At 35.6% G+C, this 21,596-nt stretch overlaps 1 protein-coding gene across 2 annotated transcripts in view; it reads left to right on the top strand.

Annotated features, from left to right (window-relative positions):
* The window catches only part of PPP2R5C (protein phosphatase 2 regulatory subunit B'gamma), an 84,480-nt gene that overhangs the window by 55,139 nt on the left and 7,745 nt on the right, over positions 1-21,596 (top strand). For both annotated transcript variants that reach the window (XM_026849534.1, XM_026849533.1), the window contains 10 exons: positions 4,564-4,674; positions 5,297-5,389; positions 5,481-5,611; positions 8,036-8,095; positions 10,905-11,013; positions 13,202-13,255; positions 15,913-16,083; positions 17,133-17,260; positions 18,796-18,897; positions 20,865-20,937. In XM_026849534.1, the coding sequence (XP_026705335.1) occupies positions 4,564-4,674; positions 5,297-5,389; positions 5,481-5,611; positions 8,036-8,095; positions 10,905-11,013; positions 13,202-13,255; positions 15,913-16,083; positions 17,133-17,260; positions 18,796-18,897; positions 20,865-20,937 (1,032 nt within the window). The remainder of the gene's footprint in view (positions 1-4,563; positions 4,675-5,296; positions 5,390-5,480; positions 5,612-8,035; positions 8,096-10,904; positions 11,014-13,201; positions 13,256-15,912; positions 16,084-17,132; positions 17,261-18,795; positions 18,898-20,864; positions 20,938-21,596) is intronic.

The raw sequence follows: 21,596 nt of genomic DNA, 5'->3' as shown, positions 1-21,596 counted from the left end.
GGGGGGTGGGGGTGTGTTCAAGTTATGCTATGTTTACTTAATGCTTCTGTGGGAAATTGGCCTTAGAGGAAATTAAGTTTTGCAGCTTGTCTTGTCTGGTCAAAAGACTGGGAAGTTAGGAAAAAGATCAGCCATTTGACAGAAAGGTTAAGGTCTCACTGATATTAATTCACTGTAAATTTTCCTAAATTTCAATGGCTTAATAGACGAAGAGAGTTTCAGGTCTGTGCTTTCACTGAGAGATGCTGCACATTGATTTGAGCAGTTTTGTGTTCTGTTGGTCAAGGATACAAAACACATCCAATCAGGCTTCATTTGTTTCATGCTCATGGAACAAATTTTTCTGGTTTTGGTTGTAACTCTGACATTTTGTTATCTCAAAAATAATAATTAAAAAAACCACCATAAAACATTGTACCTAACATGTACCTATCCTTACATGAGCTGGCTTTTCTTCTTTATAGCAGTAGCCTGAGACTTGTTCATCTAGAAAAGGCTGATTATTCTGCCATTTGCTTAACAACCCTAACAAGTTCTAGATTTCAAGCCTAGTCTTCCTGGGTTTGTTTTCTTGGAAGACCATTGTTTATCATAAATTTTCCACTGCAGTTTTTTAAACAAAAGTTGGAGGTTGTTAGTTGCTTGATGTCCATGCTTTTAGAAAGGTAATCATAAAGATATTTTAGCGTTACTTTTAATTCTTTGCAACAGTGATTACTTTGATATGTCAGTTTCAGTCTGTATCAGACCTACATCTCAATTGCTGAAATGAAGGAATATTCTGAAGAAAAACAGAGCATCAGGATGACTTTTCCTTCATGCGAATATGATGTAAGTCTTGGAGATTCAGCTGATGCAGTTTGATACTGCCTCCCACTGTCTGCTTTGCCATCTGTCAGATGTGAGATGGCAGGACAGCACATACATATGCTCCTTAGCCCTGCCAGTTAATAGGTAATTCACAGCATTATTTTAAACTGTGAACGGAGGTGTTAATGAGAAGAAGTCAGAATGTGAAGAGGGAAACATGGCATTCTGTTGCTTTTCCCAGAATCCCACCAAAGATGGGTGGAATCATTCCTCTGCAAAGTAACTAAACTGAGACAGTTTAATCTCTCAGAACTTTCGAGTAATCTTCAAATGATCAGCAAGAAGGCTTTGATGCTATTTTAAAAAAACAAAGGACAAAAAAAACCACCAAACCAACCACCCAAAACAAACCTCAGTATAACCTGAGAAAATAATAAAAAGTGATTATTATCTGCAGTGAAATTTGAACATAATTAAGACTGAAATTGTGGCCTAAAGAATAGATACACAAAATTATATTGGAGTAGACCTTACATTCTGGATATCTATGTGTAGGTAAACTCAGACTTTCAGGGTTTAGGGGTTTTTTCCTTAAATTGATCTGTATGATACACTTGTTGAAAGCTCAGGAACCTTTCAGCTGATGAAATAAAATGTTCTTTCTCAGCCTTAAATAAGACATCCAGTTCAGTGCAAGTTCCAATGGAGTAAGCTTTCCTTTTTTTCCTAGCTGCTCCTGGAGATGCCCTGTACTGGCATGTTTGCTGAGCCAAGTATTGGTTTTCTTGAAAAAGCTTTGTAAATGTTTCTGCTGCTCCTAGTGATGTAGCCTTTTGTAAAGAATTTTCTTTTTACTGGCAAATCAGCTTCTCTGTCCTGTTGTCTCTTACTTTGCCAGACAGGTAATGTATTCTGATTTTCCCCTAAGTACTCACAAAGACATCTCCAATCTGTTACAGCAATAGAATATCAATAACAATGTATAGGTTACTTTAACCAGTACTTGCGGTACATATTTAGAAGGGAATACATGTATGGTGTATGCTGAAGCTCCATGCAGCCAGCTGCAACTGATTTGATAAATCAGTTTTGTGCAGGATGTAGCTCTCCATTCAGCATAAGCACCATTTTCACTGTGAGCAAATGTTCACCAAAATTTAATTTAAAATATCTTAGTATTTTTATAAAGCACAAAATAATCTGTGTATTTGAAAGCAGAATTTTCTTTAGTGTTGTAAGAAGGAATAGACTTGAAGGTAATTTCTTTATGGAGCCTAGTATACTCAGTTTTTATAAAGGGTTAGGACAGTACACCACTGTGTTTTTATTTTGGCAGTTTTCTCGTCATTTCTGCAATGTGCTCATGCTGCTGAGAGACTGAGGGATTTGTGTCAAAGGATCATTTTGAAGTAGTGGAGGCGGTTTGGGACCATATACTAATTTGAATTGATTTTTTTTTTTTTTTTTAAATTTGTACAAAAATAATTTTAGACTGCTTAGTATTCGTTTCACAATGAGTAAGCAACAAAATAGAACAAGAAAGTGTATATTGGGTCCACTTACACGGCTAAATAGATTACGTTTTTCTACTTGCTCAGCAATTTGGTTGTCTCCTGCCAATGTCTGCCCTACCTAATACTCTGGATTATAAGTGGAGTTGAGGAATTAGTCTCTTTTCAATACTGACAGCCATAGCTGTCTTGCGTAACAGATAAAGGCTTTCTCAGGTTTTCTTACTGGCACTCACAGAAACCTGCTCCCTCCAACTTGCTCAGTAAACTTTTAATCCTTAACTCCTCAGGGTGTGAGAAGAACCATTTGAATCACTAATTAGTCATTCCTTTCTTATCCACAAAGAAGCCAGCTGGTTTTGCTGGCTGTCATTACAGGTGGAGGATTTAGGATACTGCAGACCTTTTAAATCTTTGCACCATTCTAGGTAAGGTTACTTTTGAGAATGTTTGCTAAATTTATCCTCCAAATCACATAAGACTTTTTTTTTCAGCCAACAAATATGTTTTACTTTGCATTTGTGATTATATGCATTGTATAAATCGATATAAATGTGATTGTTTCTGATTACATATTTCTATTTTTAAAAAATAATAAATCAAGCTACATGCATTTAGTGATGAGGTGGGTTTGCATAGAACAAGACCTCATAGAAAAGTTTTCTGTCCATATGACAGGGAATGGGTTTTTTGTCTCTGGTAGGGACTTTGAAACATACTTACATTAACGGGGTTTCTGAAGGGTACTACTTGGTTTCATACATAGTATGAATGTGCATCTAGACAAGCACTAGGAAACACAAAAATAATTTATTCTGTGTATATATCAACAACTTAAAAAGCAATTCATCCTTGTAGTATGCTCCACTTCCATGAGGATGATAACCACTTTTCGGGGGGCTGACAAATCAGATAAAGATTAAAGGATTTGGGCCACAACAACCCCCAGCAGTGCTACAGGCTTGGGGAGGAGTGGCTGGACTGCCAGTCAGAGAGGGACCTGGGGGTGTTGATTGACAGCCGGCTGAACAGGAGCCAGCAGTGTGCCCAGGGGGCCAAGAAGGCCAATGGCATCCTGGCTTGTATCATGATTAATGTGGCCAGCAGGGACAGGGAAGGGATCTCACCCCTGTACTCGGCACTGGTGAGGCCACCCCTCGATTCCTGTGTTCAGTTTTGGGCCCCTCACTACAAAAAGGACGTTGAATGACTCGAGCATGTCCAGAGAAGGGCAACGGAGCTGGTGCAGGGTCTGGAGCACAGGTCATACGGGGAGCGGCTGAGGGAACTGGGGGTGTTTAGTCTGGAGAAGAGGAGGCTGAGGGGAGACCTCGTCACCCTCTACAGCTACCTGACAGGAGGTTGCAGAGAGCTGGGGATGAGTCTCTTTAACCAAGTAATAAGCGATAGGACAAGAGGGAATGGCCTCAAGTTGTGCCAGGGAAAGTTCAGACTAGATATTAGGAAGCATTTCTTCACAGAACGGGTTGTTTGGCGTTGGAATGGGCTGCCCAGGGAGGTGGTGGAGTCCCCATCCCTGGAGGTGTTCACGAGTAGGGCTGATTTAGAGCTTAAGGATATGCTGTAGGTGGGAACTGTGCTAGGCGAACGGTTGGACTAGATGATCTCCAGGGTCCTTTCCAACCTAGATGAGTCTGTGATTCTGTGATTAGGATCTGCATTTCTCTCTGCTCAGTGCCCCCCATGCTGTCAGGTAGATGGATAGGGTTTAAGAGAATTACCACTAAGAGGGGAAGGAAGGAATTTGAAGTGTTTCCATGTGTGTATACCCACAGTGTGAAATGAAACCAGTAATATTCTAGAGAAGAACAATTTGCAATCTTTGTTTTGCATCTCTGCTTCTGACTTCCACTTTTGCAGATTGTTGCAAGGCCCTCTAAAGTATATATATTAAAAAATGTTTCTGTAAACATTTTATATACTTTTACTTGGGCTTTTATAATATGTGTGTGTGTAAAGAGATCAGAGCAATATGCTAATAAAATGTACTAATAGTAGGTTTGTGCTTTAAAGAGTACTGCGTGGAAAAGCGTTACTCAAGTTAGAAATTTTTAAAGAATCAATGTACCTCGTTGTTTGAACTACTGCATTATATAGCTTGTGTTTTTGCAAATGTTAATTAAAATACTTCACTTAAAGAATTCTCAGTCAAAACCATCTTTGAAGTCCCTTTTTAATCAGTTACTTGTTTCAGAGTTCTTAAAGGCACATGTGATTTCAGTTTGCAGTTAATATGTTTCGAACATTACCACCATCTTCCAATCCAACGGGAGCAGAATTTGATCCAGAGGAAGATGAACCAACCTTAGAAGCTGCATGGCCTCATCTACAGGTATTTAATGAAGACTAGGATGTCATAGTCTAATAGAATTTTGAAGTTAAAGTCATTGTTTATTGACATAAAATTGTTTAGGTTATGTGTTTATCTCAAGTCAATTACATTTCTCTGCAATATTTAAAATATATTTCTTGAATTTAAACTGATAATATTTTTTTTTTTTAAATTCAGTTAGTGCATTATAGGTTAAAGGCTCGTTTTCTTGCAGTACAGATGTAACTGCTGTGCTTTTAAATGAGCTTCTCTTTGTCACTATGAATGCTTTGATCTGACTCTGGCACAGCTCAACTTTTAGAGGTACTGTGACAAGCAGAGGACAACAGAGAATTTTCAAAACACGTACTTCTGGGCATGATGAATATTAGATTACTGTATGTCATTTGAGTAGAAACTAGTGATGGAGCTCAGCAGAATTTTAAAGCAGTTTAAAGAACCTTAAGTTCTTGTACTTTGTCAGGAGACCAAAAGCAAAGCTTTTTCTGTGTGGTATATAAATAAATACAAATAAAAACATAGTGCCCTTCTGAGCAACTAATTAGTAATTTTGGCAATATGCTGCTTATAAAATGGTTCCTTGTTTAAAAGTCTAATACTATTTTTTTGTTGTTTTTTTCAGCTTGTTTATGAATTTTTCTTAAGGTTTTTAGAATCTCCAGATTTTCAACCTAATATAGCTAAGAAATATATTGATCAGAAGTTTGTATTACAGGTGAGGTAAAAAAAGAATTTTTGACTTCAAGCTCTAAATTATTTTACAGTGCATTAGATTCAAGTAAAGTGCATCTTTTCCTTTTTTGCAGCTTTTAGAGCTCTTTGACAGTGAAGATCCTCGTGAAAGAGATTTTCTTAAAACAACTCTTCACAGAATATATGGGAAATTCTTAGGCTTAAGAGCTTACATCCGGAAACAAATTAATAATATATTTTATAGGTATGTCAATATCTTTGGATTATGATGCATGTGATCGGGTACACAACTAAAAATACTCCAAAACACTGCTAGCAATTTTTTAATTCTTCATAAGTTATACCAAATATGGCTACATCTAACAGTAATTAATACCAGTCTGGGAGATTTAAAGTAAGTAGTCATGCACACAGCATAAATTTGGCAGCTGAAATTTGAGTTAGTATGTAATTCAGTGCATGGTTTGGTATCTTTTCGTGAGACTTTTTTTTTTTTCTTATGGAATAGTAGTGTTTGTATTACAGTAGTGCCTTAATAAAAAGTTGGGCTCAAATCGAATGAGAGATCTAGAATTTGCTTGAAGGAACATATTTACTGCCTTTTTTTCCCTCAAAACTGGATGTACCATTTAGAACTTGTGAAGTATTTTTTAATTGCCATAGAATGAACTGTAGTAAAAATGTAAATATGAAAAATTAATCCACTGTATTACCAAAGGTCTTTAGAAGTGTTTTTACTGCCATTATGTCAAGTGTGAATGCAAGATTATGGTGCCTTTTTCTTAGGCTTTCAGTTTTGGTGCGCTTCTCTTTTCTACAAATAATTGTTGTGTATCAGTTTTACACTCCTTCCATCATGCTTCCCTTTTTCTCTGCCACTGTTGCTTTCATCTCAAAATGAATGTATGATGCTACCCCTTTAAGAAAATAGCAAAAAGCTGCCACATACTTGGTGCCATCTCATGAATGGCACCCAGCAGTACCAGCTGTAGAGGGAGCTTATCGTCCCTTTCTGTGCTAACAAGTAAGCCTTTAGAAGAGATACAGAGGGGCTACTTTAAAATAGTTAGTAAGCCTTCACTGTCTTGCAGACAACTGATTTTGACTGGACTTGTCAAGAGCCTAAGGAAAAAATACAGGTGTATCTTTGGAACAAAGATATAAATTTTTTTCCCCACACATAGATTTTATTAAATTAGTTCCAAAATGTATAATTTTATAAAATATCTAAACCAGATGATACAACGGCATCATAGCATATTATAATACACCTCTGAACAGTGTTTTTTTATTTGCTGCTTCTTGCACTTTACTTTCAGGGGTAATGAAGCAAAGTCTTCAAACACTGATAGTTCTGGTGCAAGGCTTTTGAAAGACTAAGGAATGTTCTAGTCATTAGATCAACTTTGTAATAGCTTGTATAAAAACATGTTTTCAATCCGAAATGTATATGGGAAATTACATAATTTACACTGTAGATACTACCTCTCTCTATGAAGGGGGGGGCAGGCAGGGATTAAACAGAAACCCTCACTTAGTTGTATAATATTTAGGAGCTAAACTAGTGTTCCTGGATATGAGCACCAGGGTGGAAAGTTTTTTCAACTTCTGTCTTGAATTAGTGGATTGTGCATGATAAGCTCTTAAAGTATGTGTAGAATTTTTCAAAATATTTTATTTTCTTATACTTTTCCCTGCAAGTTGTTAGTTTGTTACTGTGCTTACCTAAGAAATGTGTGGGTTTTATTTGTGATTTAGTCACTGACCAGAATTGCATGAATTCTGCTCCAATAGTGCATTAATCTTTTTTTTCCTACTGTGTTTTTTTAAAAAAAAATTATTAAACCTTCATGTTCCTGTTAATTCAGTCCAAAGCATTTCATATCATTGTCTTTAGTTTTGCTTGGAATTGTTATCCTGAATTGTATGGAGAGGGTCTTTAAGGAGAAAAGACAGTCACATCAAATATTCTGGATTAAAAGTAGCTGTTAATATGTCAGTCTATGACAAATTTCAAATAAAAATTCTTTTTAAGGAATGGATTTATTTTCTCATAATTTCTCTGACCATTTGTAAAATACCTGAAGTTGTTCATAGAACTTTCTCAGTAAATTTACACTCAGGCGATTGAGAATAAGGGTGGAAAGGTGATTGTCTAGTAAATTACAGTGCTCTGTCAAAAGAACATTCAGGAAAATTTGACTTCCTCTGTTTATTACAGATTCTTTTATATTCACGGAAGTCTGTAATGCTAAATTAGCTTTTTAAATCTATAAGTAGTAACTGTTTGAACACCTTGTGCACTATAGAAGGTTGAGTCATGGCATTTGATTATGCCAGATGCTCTTGGGTTATTTTAATATTTAAAGCGTTATTTGCTGTGTTCAGTTATGCATTATTAAAATGGCATAGAATATGAGTATTGGAAAAAACTCAAGTACGTGTTGCTTTGTTCAATGTGTGAGAAAAGAGTAAGCAATTGTGAAGCTTGATGTGCTTTTGATTTATGTTTCCACAAAGTTTCTTTTCCATTATGTATTTCTGTTTTCTTTTTACCAAATGACTAAAACCTGGGAGGTCAAAGCTACCTGTAATGTTCATGGGGATCTTGATGTTAGATTTGTATCTCTCTTCAGCAGTAACTGAGTAAAACTTTTCATTTATTTAGGTTTATTTATGAAACAGAACATCACAATGGCATAGCAGAATTACTGGAAATACTGGGAAGGTAAGTTCTACATTTTAATTAAACTCACTTGATCTTCAGACTAGACTGAAAATCGTGGGGGATTGCAGATTGCTTTGAGACAATATTAAAATAGTTTCATACAAAGTGGATAAGTTTTTTGCGAGATTGCAGAAAGACAATAAAAACTTGAACGTTGTGTCAGCATTTTAGGATGTGACAGTTTTTTAAATGTTATTTTTTAAGTCTTATTTTCTAGCTTAGGATTCTTGTAATTATATTAGTTGTAGAGCACCTACAAATAATGTGTAATGAGGTGAAATTTATTCAGAAATTCTTCTAACATCACTAAATGCGTGGCAGGTAAACAAAGGAAGCACAGGTTATGAAACTTCAGAAACCTTCTTTTGTTAATTCCGTTATTTTAGAAACCTCAGTGATGCACCTGAAAGCCCTTGAAACTAAAATTTTACAACTTAAATCTGGTAGCCTCATCAAAACACTGTGTTTTTTATCAACTGATTAATCCATATGCAAGCTTTTGGGTTTTTTATACATTAATACACTTCAAATGTTTAGTTAGGTTTACTTTATGGAGTTCCCATATCTTTGCACATAAAAATAACAGGTCAATGAAAGCAGGTTGCTGGTTGTGCTTTGAATACCTCCAAGGATGGAGACCCCACAACCTCTCTGGGCAGTGGGTTCCCACATTTGACCACGCTCACAATAAAAAGCGTTTTTTCTTTTCAATGAAATTTCCCATTTTCAGTTTGTGCCCATTGCCTTTTGCCCTTTCACTGGGCACTACAGAGAAGAGTCTGACTCTGTCTTCTTTACACCATCCCTTCAGGTATTTGTACACAGGGGTAAGATTCCCCTGAGTCTTCTCCAGGCTTAACAGCTTTCTCAGCCTTTCTTTGTATGTCAGATACTCCCTCCAGTCCCTTCATTATCTTAATGGCAATTTACTGGACTGCCTCCAGTATGTCCACATCCTTCTTGTTCTGGGGAGCACAGAACTAGACCCAGCGTTTTAGATGTGTCTCATCAAGGCTGAGCAGAAGTGAAGGATCACCTCCCTCAACCTGCTGGCATGGCTGTTCCTAATGCAGCCCAGAATGCTGTTGAAATTGGAAAGATGTTTTTAAATTGTCTAGATCTACATGTCTGCCCAGAATAGTTCTTTAATTTTTCAGTGAAATGTTCAATGATTAAAGGAATTACATATCCATCATTACTTCAACATACTATAATCAAGTAATATTCACCAAGATACACTGAAGAATGTATAATGCTTATATACTACAATATGGACCTAAATCTTCAAAACTTAAGTCAACAGGTTTTTCATTCTTGGTTTTGTTAGGTTAGCTTTAAGTATTACAGATTTAAAAGTTGTGTGGTTGGTTTGGGTTGGGTTGGGTTTTTTTCCCTTGGGCTTCCAAATCAAAATTTCTAGTAGCTAAATGAAGCTTCCGAGCTGTAGCTGTTCTGTACTGGTTATTCTTCCAATCCATTAAGGAGTTTAACACAGCATGTTGTTGACGTAGAGCTTCTTATGAGTAACATTTTTTTAGTTGGGTTCCTGGGTTTTGACTTGTCAGAAGTAAAGAGGAATTTAAATTCATGCTGAAGTACTAGATTTCATTCTTTTCCTTTGCTAAGTTCTACATAATACTGGACAAATGAACACTTCCAGCAGGAACTACTAATGTGGTAATGTTTTTTTCTGACAATCATGTCTTGACAGGATTGCATAATTACTTCACACTCACTGGAGGCTAACCTTGCCCTACAGTTCTGCTCCTCTTTGTGGTTAACTACCCTCAATTCATCTTGGAGAAACTTTTTTTTTTTTAAATGAAATTGTGTACTTGAGTATGTGGAAGTTGGCAAGAACACCGTAGAAGTGTTAATGTAGAAATGTGGGTTTGATAGTATGCACTGAGAGACTTTAGTAGGAGTAACCTCATATCCTTATAACAGTTGTACAGTCATTACTAGTGAAAATTATTTTAAGCATGTGCAGCAAGGGTGAGCAAGTGTTATTTAGTAAGCCTTAATTCTGAGACATCATGTGATTTTTGAGATCTCAAGTATGTGTAACTTTGAATTTTTTAATGTGTGTTTTTTCCAAGGTAAGTTTGGCAGATTCCTTCTACCTGAGTGTCTTCTATCCTTGTTAGTGAAGCAAAGAACATTAAAATGAATAAAATAATAGTAAATGGGCAATAGGATTCCAGATGTTTTAACTGATGTTAATGCTGACACAGTGAGTGAACACAAAACACTCTTCTAGTACTGTGGTTTTAGGTAAAAGTGCCATTGAGCCAGTATTGAGCCACATCTGCACTCACCTGTAACTTGGATGTACTGAGATGCTGTTTGATTATATTCTAGAGTCTTGCAGAAGTAGGAATATTTTAGTAGAAGTCATGTTTTGAGTTGTCTGCTGTCCTGGATTGATCTCATCTACGTCCAGTCTCTGGTTCATTCTTTAATTCCCTGAAGAAGCTGGAAGAAATATGTATTCAAAGCTTTGGTGATAGTGAATAGTTCATAGTGAAAGTTGGAATCTGAAGTGTAGGTATGGTTATGTTGCTCAGAAGAATTTGGGACCTGTGAAAGACTTGGGCAAAAAATGGGCAGAGGTTGATTTGACTACTAATATGTAATCTTTAGGGAGCTGGATCTGGGAGCTGGTGCATGCTTAATTTGTAAATTTTTCTATTGTATCATGTTGTCCAGATCACAAAAAAACCCAAACAAGGATTTTGGTATATCCTGTACAGTAGTGCAAATTTTGTGTAATTATTGATTTTTCTTCTTAAATTTCTTTCCCTGACAGCATAATTAATGGATTTGCCTTACCTTTAAAAGAAGAGCACAAAATATTCCTATTGAAGGTTTTGTTACCATTGCACAAAGTGAAATCACTCAGTGTCTACCATCCACAGGTAAGTTTTGTGTGGCACTTTTCATACTAATTTTAAAGCAAGTTTGCCTAGAGAGGTCAGGGAGATGCTAGTCATTCTGACATGGATTCTGTTCTAAGCTTCAACACTTCCCTGTTAACTGGTCTTGGGGAAATTATTTAATACATGTACCAGGAAATTATTTAATACATGTACCCATAACGCTTCACTTGCTGAGGGGCAAAAAAAATTTAAAAATATACGTGTGTGTGTGTATAAATAAATATCTTTTTTTAAAGCACTGTAGTGTTTATAGATGAAATGCATGAAGTAGTTGGTTAATGTGAGAGTTCTTGATATTTATCCACCCACAGAATTTTTTGTTTATCTTGCTCTTGTCTGTAATGTTTAGACATACAAAAATTGCAGAAAAGTATGATTTTAATGAATGTCATCTATGAACAGTTTTTTCTAAAACTACATGGAGAATTTCAGCTGAATTCAGTTTCTTACAACTGTTGATGTTTTGAAATTAATTGGGCATTTGCTAGGACATCATTAGTTAATTCAATAGATATTTTTAGAAGTACACAGAAAAAAAATGGGGTATCTGAGTTGTATTGTGCTTTTAAACCAGCTGTATCTTTTCTGTGCTGAGTTTAGTTCCATTCAGAATTCCTAGAGAAGTGGGGAATCATAGTGTGTTAGAGAAAACAGAGTATTACTGTGATATGCTAGAATTTTATCTATGAGAGGTTGTTACACAGCTTTGTTCTTTTAATTTGAAAGTTCAACATTCTCTATGTAAGTTTAAGTATTCTAAGTTGTAAGTACCATTTCTTCAAATAAAATTACTGACAACTTGCATCTTTAAGAACACCATTTGTGTAATTACAATTCTCTAGCAATTAGAGATGCTTATAAACATTTGCTTTGGATCTTGCCTTCTGGGGCTCACATCAGTTCCTCTTGAAGTAGTAAGCTAGAGTGGCTCCCGTTTAAAAAGTTGGGTTTTTTTCTTTTTTTCTAATGCTATGAACATAACCTGTTGGAGTGTGGCCAATCAGACCTTTATTATAATCTCAACTAGTACAGATATCTGTGATCGTCACCTTTTCTTCTACCTACCTAAGATGGACTGGTCTGTGTTTATTCCCCTTAATTCTAATTCTCCAAAACCTTCAGGTGATTTGCATTCCTCACTGCTATCAGTAAAAAGAAGATAGTGACTTAGGGATGCCTTTCTTACATGTCCTACTGAAAGAAATAAGAAAGCACTTCAAATGAGCTTAGTATGTGAAACACCAGAGTAAAACCACAAAAATTCACACTGAAACAGTGGCAGATATTCAGAATTTTGCTGCCAAATCTAGATATACATGAAGAAAGCTAATTTCTATATTCAGTTCAAATTTACTTTAGAATAGCAGAGGACAGTAGATACAATCATCTTGGTACAGTCCTCAGGTTACTTAGGGACATTCTCGATAGCAATCATCAAAAACAGGAGAAGAATTGGACTAATCAGCTGAACTTTCATAAATGGAGAGATGTTAGGAAAATGGTTAAACAGTTCATGATGTGTGCAGTGATCTTCCCATTTACTTTGGGACCGTTGGCCTATCGAGTGAAAGGGATGTAATATTTCACTGTTTAGGCACAGACAGACAGTCTCATTCTCAGAATTGAAGTTGGTAAATACTGTAATTCAGCCTCAGCTTGCATCAGCTTTACACTGACATGCATAGTTATCATTAGTTCTCGTACATAGAAAACCCTAAGATTTACAACTCTTCAGTACATTTTAAACTAACTTAGACTATAAAGTAGAAAATACTTGTTAAATCAGCATGAGACACCAGAATGTTAGGGATTGAAAAGCACTTTAGAGGACAAGACTGTGATTTTTTTAAGTCCCATGTTTGAAAAGATGAAGTGTGCTGAAATGCAAAGTACTGTGTCTAAAAAGAAAGTATCTGACATACTAAAAAGCATTACGTGTTTGTCTATATAACCCAGAAAAAGGTAAGAACTTGAGAAAGTTGGGAGAAATTGCTGAAGCATATTTACCCCTTCATTGTTTAAATTGTCTGCCAAATAATTTTTGTAAAGTTACAGAACTGTTGTGGTTTTATTTGAATTCAGAAGTGTTCTCCACTTATGCTAGTGATTTCAAAGTGTGTTCAGTTTCACAGTGAGCACTAATAAAAATCTTTTTCTTTTACTGTAGCTGGCATACTGTGTAGTTCAATTTTTAGAAAAGGACAGCACGCTTACAGAACCAGTAAGTTTATCTTGCTATTATTGTATATTTTGGAATATTAATATCCCTTTCATCTATCGACTGTTTAGGAGGCTTGAGGAACAAAGTTTTGATACGTAATTGTTTTTATTAGGAAGAGTCAAATATTTAACCATTTTGATCTATCAAATTCAGCTTTTTCAACAGTTGTTCGGAATGTCCAGAATGAATTGAAACACCATTAAGAGCATACCTCGTACAAACAGACCAGAGTTCATTCTGCTTATTTTGCTCTGGCTGTCTGTGTATGAGATGGTTGATCCAGAAGCAGTTTAGTCAGAAATTAGCTTGCCTGAACCGTGCTCTGTTGAGAGACTAATGTTGATGGAACACAGATTTCTGGCACATGAAGCTACCTATTGATGCAAGGCTTTTGAGTCAGACCCTGTTCATGTCTACCAAGTTTGGACCATAGACAAAACCAGACTTTGGACTGGCTGCACGTAATTGCACAGATGAATGCTTTTAATTGTCCTTGATACTATATAGTGTTTTGCCTCATTACACCCAATATTAAGTAGGTAAGAACTAATATGTTTAATTGCTAAGTAGCAGTAAAATGATTGCTACTAATAAAAGCGCACATTATTTGATTATAAACGTTTCCATTGTAAAATGAAAACTGGAATTCTTGAAACAAATGAAGTATGCAGCTGAGCAAGAACTCTTCTACTTGGAGCTTTTAATATTTGTTAAGATATCAAATATCAGACATTCTGTCATTCATGCTATATGAGATCTTGAAATCTTAACTTTCCTCCAGAGCTAGGATGTTACATATTTCCTAGAACAAATCTGAACTAATATGCATCCAAGTCTGTTTCCATTTTTTATCCCAAATTAGTATGATTACAACATTCTTCAGAAACTTGGGGCATGCATCACCGAGGCACTAAGTTTCCCTTCAAAAATTCTGGTCATTACAAAATAAAATGCTTTATTTCCCCTTATAATTGTCATATGAGACTTTCTGACATCTTATTAAAAAAATCTGCAGAAATTTCCCAAGGCTTCATTAAAGACATAGTGTCTGCTTTCATGATGAAATAATACACTGATTTCTCACTGAGTTGTCTTGTCAGTGATGATATTAAATACTGCTTATAGCTTTTAAATATAAAAACCTGGACTTTTAAAATGTCCTCCATTTCAGAAAGCAAAAAAAAACCCTGCTTTTTTTTCTAAATGAGAGAAAACAGTTGTCTGAGAGAAAGGATAATGGATTGTTACAACTTCTAAAAGATATAAAAAACCAAATATACACTGTCTTTTAAAAGAGTTTTTTCAATAAGTCTACTGTTTTGGGGTTTTATTTTGTCTCCAGTTCTACATCTAGGACTAGACAGACACTGGCATATTTTTGTTCTTTATGTGGCTTTTTAATCCTTAACCACAAAACAAAAACATTTATAAATTTACACATTCAAGGTTGTATGAAATATCTAAAATTAAGATTGAGTGCTATGCCAATAATTTTAAAGTATTTAACATGGTTTAAATATTCTTTGAAGGAAAATGTCTTCCTGTTTGAATATTGTTTGGCACCAGATCTCCACAGATGGAAAACAGTTTTTACAGTTGTTTAAAAAATCTAAAATTTTAAAATCTTACACTTTAGTTTGAAAACTGACATCTTTGGGGGAAAAAAATCACCATCCTTTCACAACAAAAACATTTGTGTCTACTCGTATTTTCCTTAAATCAGAAATGGCTAGCAGCATGAGTCAGTATTCCTTCAGTACAACTTTGTGTATTGTCTTTATATTCTTAAATAAATTATTATGCAATTGATAAGTAATGAATACAATGTCTAAATATATTTAAACTGATAAACTAGTATCACCTTTCAGACTTAAATTCTACTTATATATCCAGTAGATGAGAGAGTTTGGTTTTCAGTTAGACTTCAGAAACATTTCCCACAGATTCTTCCTGAAGAGTCATGAGCCAACTGGCAGACAACTTCCTTTGTCACATTTTTATGGATCCTTTAGCTGTCTCCCCTCTCCTTCTGCCCTTCCTTGCCCTTTCCTCCCACTTATCTTTTGAGTATTCATGGCTTGCTAAGCAAAAATGGCTTCAGCAAGCTGGGTAAATAATTTAATCATGAAGAAAGTTCAGACTGATTATAGTAATATAGTAAATTAAATAAAACTCAGTGTTTAAGAGCAGCATGCCTAGAGTAGTTGGTCACCTGTCAATTTGGGTATTTATAGTAAATCTTTTCTTAAAATAAGATGATGGGACTGAATTTCTTGAGCTTTGAGCTACGCCTTCAGGAAATTATAGTTTGAAAGCTGCTATCACTTAAGTGGCAGCTAATTTTCCCCGTAGTATAGTAGCAAATTTGCACTTTGATTTGATGATCATGTTAAGTTAGATGTCAGGTTGTTTTCTGTAGTCTTTTTGATTATTATTTATAAACATTTAAGTATGTAACTTTGTTTTCTGAAGAAGTATTTCAAACCTATTAACAGTTATTTCTGTGACACTGAACCATATCTGATCACTGCTGTCACATGGGATAAGAAGTCTGAGTTTTCTGTTCTGTTTAAAATACCTGGCTTCTTAATGAGCTATAATTTAGCACAAGGTAAAGTCAAATTATCATGAAGATTATGTTCACTTTGTCTCTACAGGTTGTAATGGCACTGCTGAAATACTGGCCAAAGACTCACAGTCCAAAAGAAGTCATGTTTTTAAATGAACTAGAAGAAATTTTAGATGTTATTGAACCATCTGAATTTGTAAAAGTTATGGAGCCTCTTTTCAGACAGCTAGCCAAATGTGTGTCCAGTCCACACTTTCAGGTCTGTACTTACTGAATGTACAATATTATGAGGATTTTTATTAAGCAAAATTTTTGTTGCTATTACTGTTTTGCCAGTTATTAGGCCTAGCATAAAGGACACAGCCAGCATAAAGATGAACCAATAACCAAAGTGTTTTTGATACAGAAGGGTCAGTACATGGGTGAGTGCTGGGGGTACAGACAAGTCAGTCAGATGATACATAATTGACATCAATCTCACTGACCCTAATAATGGGTGGAATAAATGGTGAAATGCAGTCTCCTATAGAAGGGATGGGAGACAACTGAGTCAACAAGCCAAACACGTAAGACCAAGGAAGCCAAATACTGAATCTCTACACAGCCCATGTTTACAAAAGCCAGACCTGACTGGAGCCCAGTCCCAGGGAGGCTGGGAGGTCCTTCCCCAACAGGGAACTCCGCACAGGGCATCCACCTCACACACAGACACTGCCCCTTCCTGCAAGTGGTCCCAGCTTTTATCCCTCAGTGGGACACCTGACCTTTGCTTACTTAATGTGGGACACCTGGGGCTCATTTACCCAATGGCTCTCCTGCAAGGCCGGACCCACCCTGGAGGGAAGCCTAAAGGTAAACTCACCCCCCCTTTGTGAAGGGCTGTGGGGATCACCCATATGTCAACATTAATTTGGGACTTGGGGTTGAAACCACAGCATTTCAATTACCTACTATTATTCACAATAATTATTTTTTTTTTAAAAATAATCTTCCAGTTCTGTGTCCGTGAACCCTTTAAGTGCATAGTGTTTGCATTTTGCTGATTGTAATAGAGTTCTACAAATACTCTTTCTTTTGGAAAACATTCCTTTGCTTGAATTTCACAGTTCATAGGTTATAGTTTGAAGTATCTCCCTATCAAGGAAAAGGCAGTTCTTCATCTGTCTTTCCATCAGGTCTGTGACTCCCATTTGCACTAGAAAAATCCAAATCCTAAGTTGCAGCTTTTTTTACCTTTCCCATGTATTTGCCAAATGTTTCAATTATTTGCTTCAAGAGATTGTATTCCTTTTTTTCATGTCATCTTAGGTTGCGGAGCGAGCGTTATACTACTGGAATAATGAATATATTATGAGTTTAATTAGTGATAATGCCGCAAAGATTTTACCCATCATGTTTCCATCCTTGTACCGGAATTCAAAGACGCATTGGAACAAGTAAGAAACACTTGTACAAATAAAATTCTGCTACTTCACTTATGTCTAGTTCTAGACTTAAAGGTGGTTCAGACCTTTGAGTTGCTAGTTCTAGGAGTGTGTTGAACTGTTTATTCTATGACATTAAAGTTGCTGGATAAGGAGGGAGACTATTGTTGTCAGAATTTTTAGGAAATACTAGGAATTAAGGAAGATAGTTTTTTTCTTTTTTTTCCATTAAACAAGAAATAGTGTTTTAGTCCATCTAATCCATGATGTATTTTATTCATATGAAGCAAATTTGGCATTAATATATAGTTCAGACACTTCTAAAGACTGGCTTTGATTTCTGATCTCAAACTTCTTTGCTGATTTGCATTTCTTCTGCATTCTAGTGGAATATGTTATAGATCAGGTCATTTTTTTCCTTCCTCCCCCCCTTTTTTTTTTTTTTATTGTTTTCTCTTCTTTCTCCATTGACTATTTTTGCTTTTTTCACCACAATAACATAGTACTTACGCATGAAAACAGTCCTGGTTAGTTCCTTTCTGCAGCTGTTCCGTTGTAAAGGGCCTCTTTGTTTGAGCTATTACACAACTGCTGGGATGGTGAAAGTCTCAGTCTAGCGCTGACTATGAATTGAGGGCTGGTGGTGGGTTGGCCAGAGTAATCAATCTGCCACTAAACACAGGAAAATAAATGGAAGATAAAGTGATGTTAAAGTGATTGGTTACTGTCACTGGATATTAACGTACTCCTTAATAACAATTCTGATTCAGTGATGCAGTTCTACATAGTAAATGTCGATTGCTGTCAGTTGGTTTTTTCCTGGCTTTCAAGGCCATGCATTCATTTTATTCTGAGCAGAAGTCATGCTACCCAGTACAGCTGCACTTTTACGTGTAACTCGTGTATGCTTTAACTGATAGCTTTTTGGATTTAATGATCATTAGTAGATATCAGACAGGAACTGTAAATTACTGTGTAAAAGTGCTTCATTAAAGCAGATTATTTTTGCTTAATTTTTCTGATGTTTTCCACTTGACTTTTCTAACACTTTTCTAGAGTCCTGGCATAACTGTGTTGAAGTGAGTGCTGTTGCTGTGTGGCAGTTTTCAAAATGAATGGTGTCTTTTCTAAGCTCCTTTAATCATTAACTTTTTTCCTGAATTTGTCAGTTGCCAGTAAGTTAACCTATATCAAGATCTTTAACGTCATCTTGCATTTTCTGTAATAACCCTAGTTTGATTAGTGTCGACAACTAAATTTCAAAACTAGTCTTTTATTGATACACGTAGTATTAAAAATAAAGTTCAAATATCAAAAGTGACAAGTAGTATTATAGAGTAAGAAAACTGCATTCAAAGTTGGTAATTTCAGTACTTGTATTAGCCCTTTTGAGGGTAAACTGAAACTTCCACTAACTAGTATTGTTTCCACTTATTCTGAAATGATGTAATTTTCCAGTTATGTAGGCTATTGGCTACTGTTGACCAGAAAAAATAGATTTCAAAGTTTAAAGTACTCTGAGTTTCAACCAGAAGTTTTACTTATAGGACAATACATGGCTTGATATACAATGCTCTGAAACTCTTCATGGAGATGAACCAAAAACTGTTCGATGACTGCACACAGCAATTTAAAGCAGAAAAACTGAAGTAAGTTTTCATGTCAGTGTGTCTGTCTGTTCTTGAATATTTTGTTCAGAGTGCTTTAGCTCTGAAAAACTGTCTTTAGTGGTAAGTTGCCTATTTGATTACAGTACAGCAGTCTCAAAACTGACTTGGTGAAACTTTTTGTTATATGTGAACTGTAAGATCTCCTTAAAGAGTAGGGTACCTCATGTAGTCTTTGACCCAGTAGTGCTGGAGGTCACCATCTTCCTAAAAATTATTTTTTGAGAGGCACACTGCTAATCATGGAGCCCAGTGTAAAAGATCTGTGAAAGAGTTTAGTTTATATCCAGTGTTTATTTTAGCATGATTTATTTACCCAGTGTTATTTTCTTTCATGTTGTCACTTGGTTCCTCCCAAAACACTCTTCCAGTATTTTCAGCACTGCATTATGTGAGAGCATATGTGCATGTTTTTCTAAAAACTACCTGCAATAAAGTTGTTAACTCTGTTGTAATAAAGGGCATTTGTACATTATTTGCCAGAAGAATCCTGCCGAGTTTAGTATATTCTTGCATAGGCCAGTGAACAGAGCAGGGATTTGAAACCTAGATTTTTCTGGTTTGTGCCCAGAAATGCAGATAACTTTTATGATCATAAAGTCACTTATCTTCTGTTCCTCTTTTTCCAATTTTGTTAAATAGACAGAATGTTTTTAACAGGGATTCCTTCAAGTAGTGGTTCAAATTATATATTTATTTTAAACCAATGTACTGGAAGTAGTACATATTCTTAATGTGGATTGATTTGTCCAAGTTTTGACATTCCTCACTACAATTTAAGTAGAAGCGAGCTTGTAGTATAACAAATTTTTCAGATATATGTGTGCTTATAGATAACAAAATGTGAACATTTGCCTTTCCTCATAGCAAAGAAGTAGAATCCCTTCTACATGGGAAAGCGGTCCTTCTCTGTTACATTTTTAGCAGGGGGGTAGTGGGGTGGGGTGTTTGAGTGTGAACTAAGGCAGGCAGACTGCTGAGTGACATAATAACAAAACAAAACCACAAAAATCCCCCACCACATAAGAATTTAAAAGGAGGTGGTTAAAGAGTTGTTCGCCCCTCAGTCCAGAGTTACCTTAATTGAGAGTTGGAGGCAAATTGTGTATGTGCTTGAATATAACTGTGCTCTTTTTAAAAACAAACAAACAAACCACATTTGGATCATCTGTTCTATGCACTGGAGCCTGAAAGGACTTTTAGAACTCTTAAGATCAAAGTGCTTTTAAACTCTACCACCTTTCAGAGACAGATGTTCATTCTAATCTCTGCAATAAATTATCTGTAAGAAAGAAAGGAAAAAAACCCTAGATTATACCTTTTGGAATTACATTAGGCATAAGGAAACAACGTTTCCTACTTTAATTTTTCTTAAAAAAAAAAAGGACATCCCGTGTCATCCCTCTTGTCTTGTAACTCTTGAATGAGTGTGTTTTTGTCACGTACTTCTGTCAGTGTTCAATTCAGAATGTTTCTGGGCCTTTTCCTTTAAACTAGTACCTGAAGCCATTGGGCTGACAAAATTTCTGTTCCTTTTATGGACAGATATTAGTTTCTTATGTTGCAATATAGAATTCAAATATTACATAGTTAAAATGCAAACACACTTTCAACATAGATCAAGACTTCTTTTTGGTTTAACTCTCTTAACAGTATACAGTTATTAAAGATAAACTGGTATCAGCCAGATTGTTGCTTTCATGAGGAAATAAAAAGTTTTTTCCTTTTTAATGTTGCTTTGCAATCATGGGGTATTGATACAATGCAAACAACCCTTTCAGCAGTAACTGAAATTTTGGACAGTTGGCCGAAGCAGGCATAGCTACATAATTTATTCTGTTGAATTCTTCTAGTGAATTTCTTCATGTTTGAGAAAGTGTACATGTTGTGATGCAAGATTCACCAAGCTGCATTTGCCATTTTTGGTTCTAATTCTTTTTTTTTTTCAGAGAGAAGCTAAAATTGAAGGAAAGGGAAGAAGCATGGGTTAAAATAGAAAATCTAGCCAAATCAAATCCCCAGGTATTTCGAAAAGATTAACATGTTCATGTTTAAATATTTTAGTTTTGTTAAATATCAGTGGGGGAAGCAGGTCTGACTGATCATGGAAATAAAGCAATTTCACTAATTGTATTATGAAAGATACACAATAAAAGTACTTTTAAAATTTGTAACCTTCCTCTTGTGCAAGTAATTATTTAAAAAAAAAAAAAAAAAGTTTCTGAAAAGTATGGTATGAAGTACTTTTTCCTTTTCTTATAATAGGAGATACTCTGTATTGCGGTTTGAAAAGTTACTGTGCAAAATTATGGAAAATATAGAGATGCCATAATTGGTTTCTCTTGAAAAGCTGTTTTGCAAACAGTATATTACAAAAAAAGATCTTTCTGCAAACTGTGAGTTATGACTGGTCAGTTTTCCTCCGTGTCAAATGGATTAAAATAATACTGTATGTTCTTGTCTGCTGCATTTGTTTTCATACTTGCATTGGTCTGGTCTTCTGATGAACCTGCACTTCAGGTTCTTGCTAAAAGGAAAACATCATGTCAGGCATTACTTGATGTAACTGAAATTTTGATAAAGAAACAAAGGTCTTTTAGACTATTCATTATATTTTGAAATTATGGGAGGAGGGGATGGTTTGGCTTGGTTGTTTCTTTCCCCCCCCCCCCCCCCCCCCC

The sequence above is a fragment of the Athene cunicularia genome (genome assembly GCF_003259725.1).
Source record: "Athene cunicularia isolate RWA chromosome 5 unlocalized genomic scaffold, athCun1 chr5_part1, whole genome shotgun sequence".
NCBI classification, from domain to species: Eukaryota; Metazoa; Chordata; class Aves; order Strigiformes; family Strigidae; genus Athene; species Athene cunicularia.
This window is presented reverse-complemented; position numbering and strand designations above follow the sequence as displayed.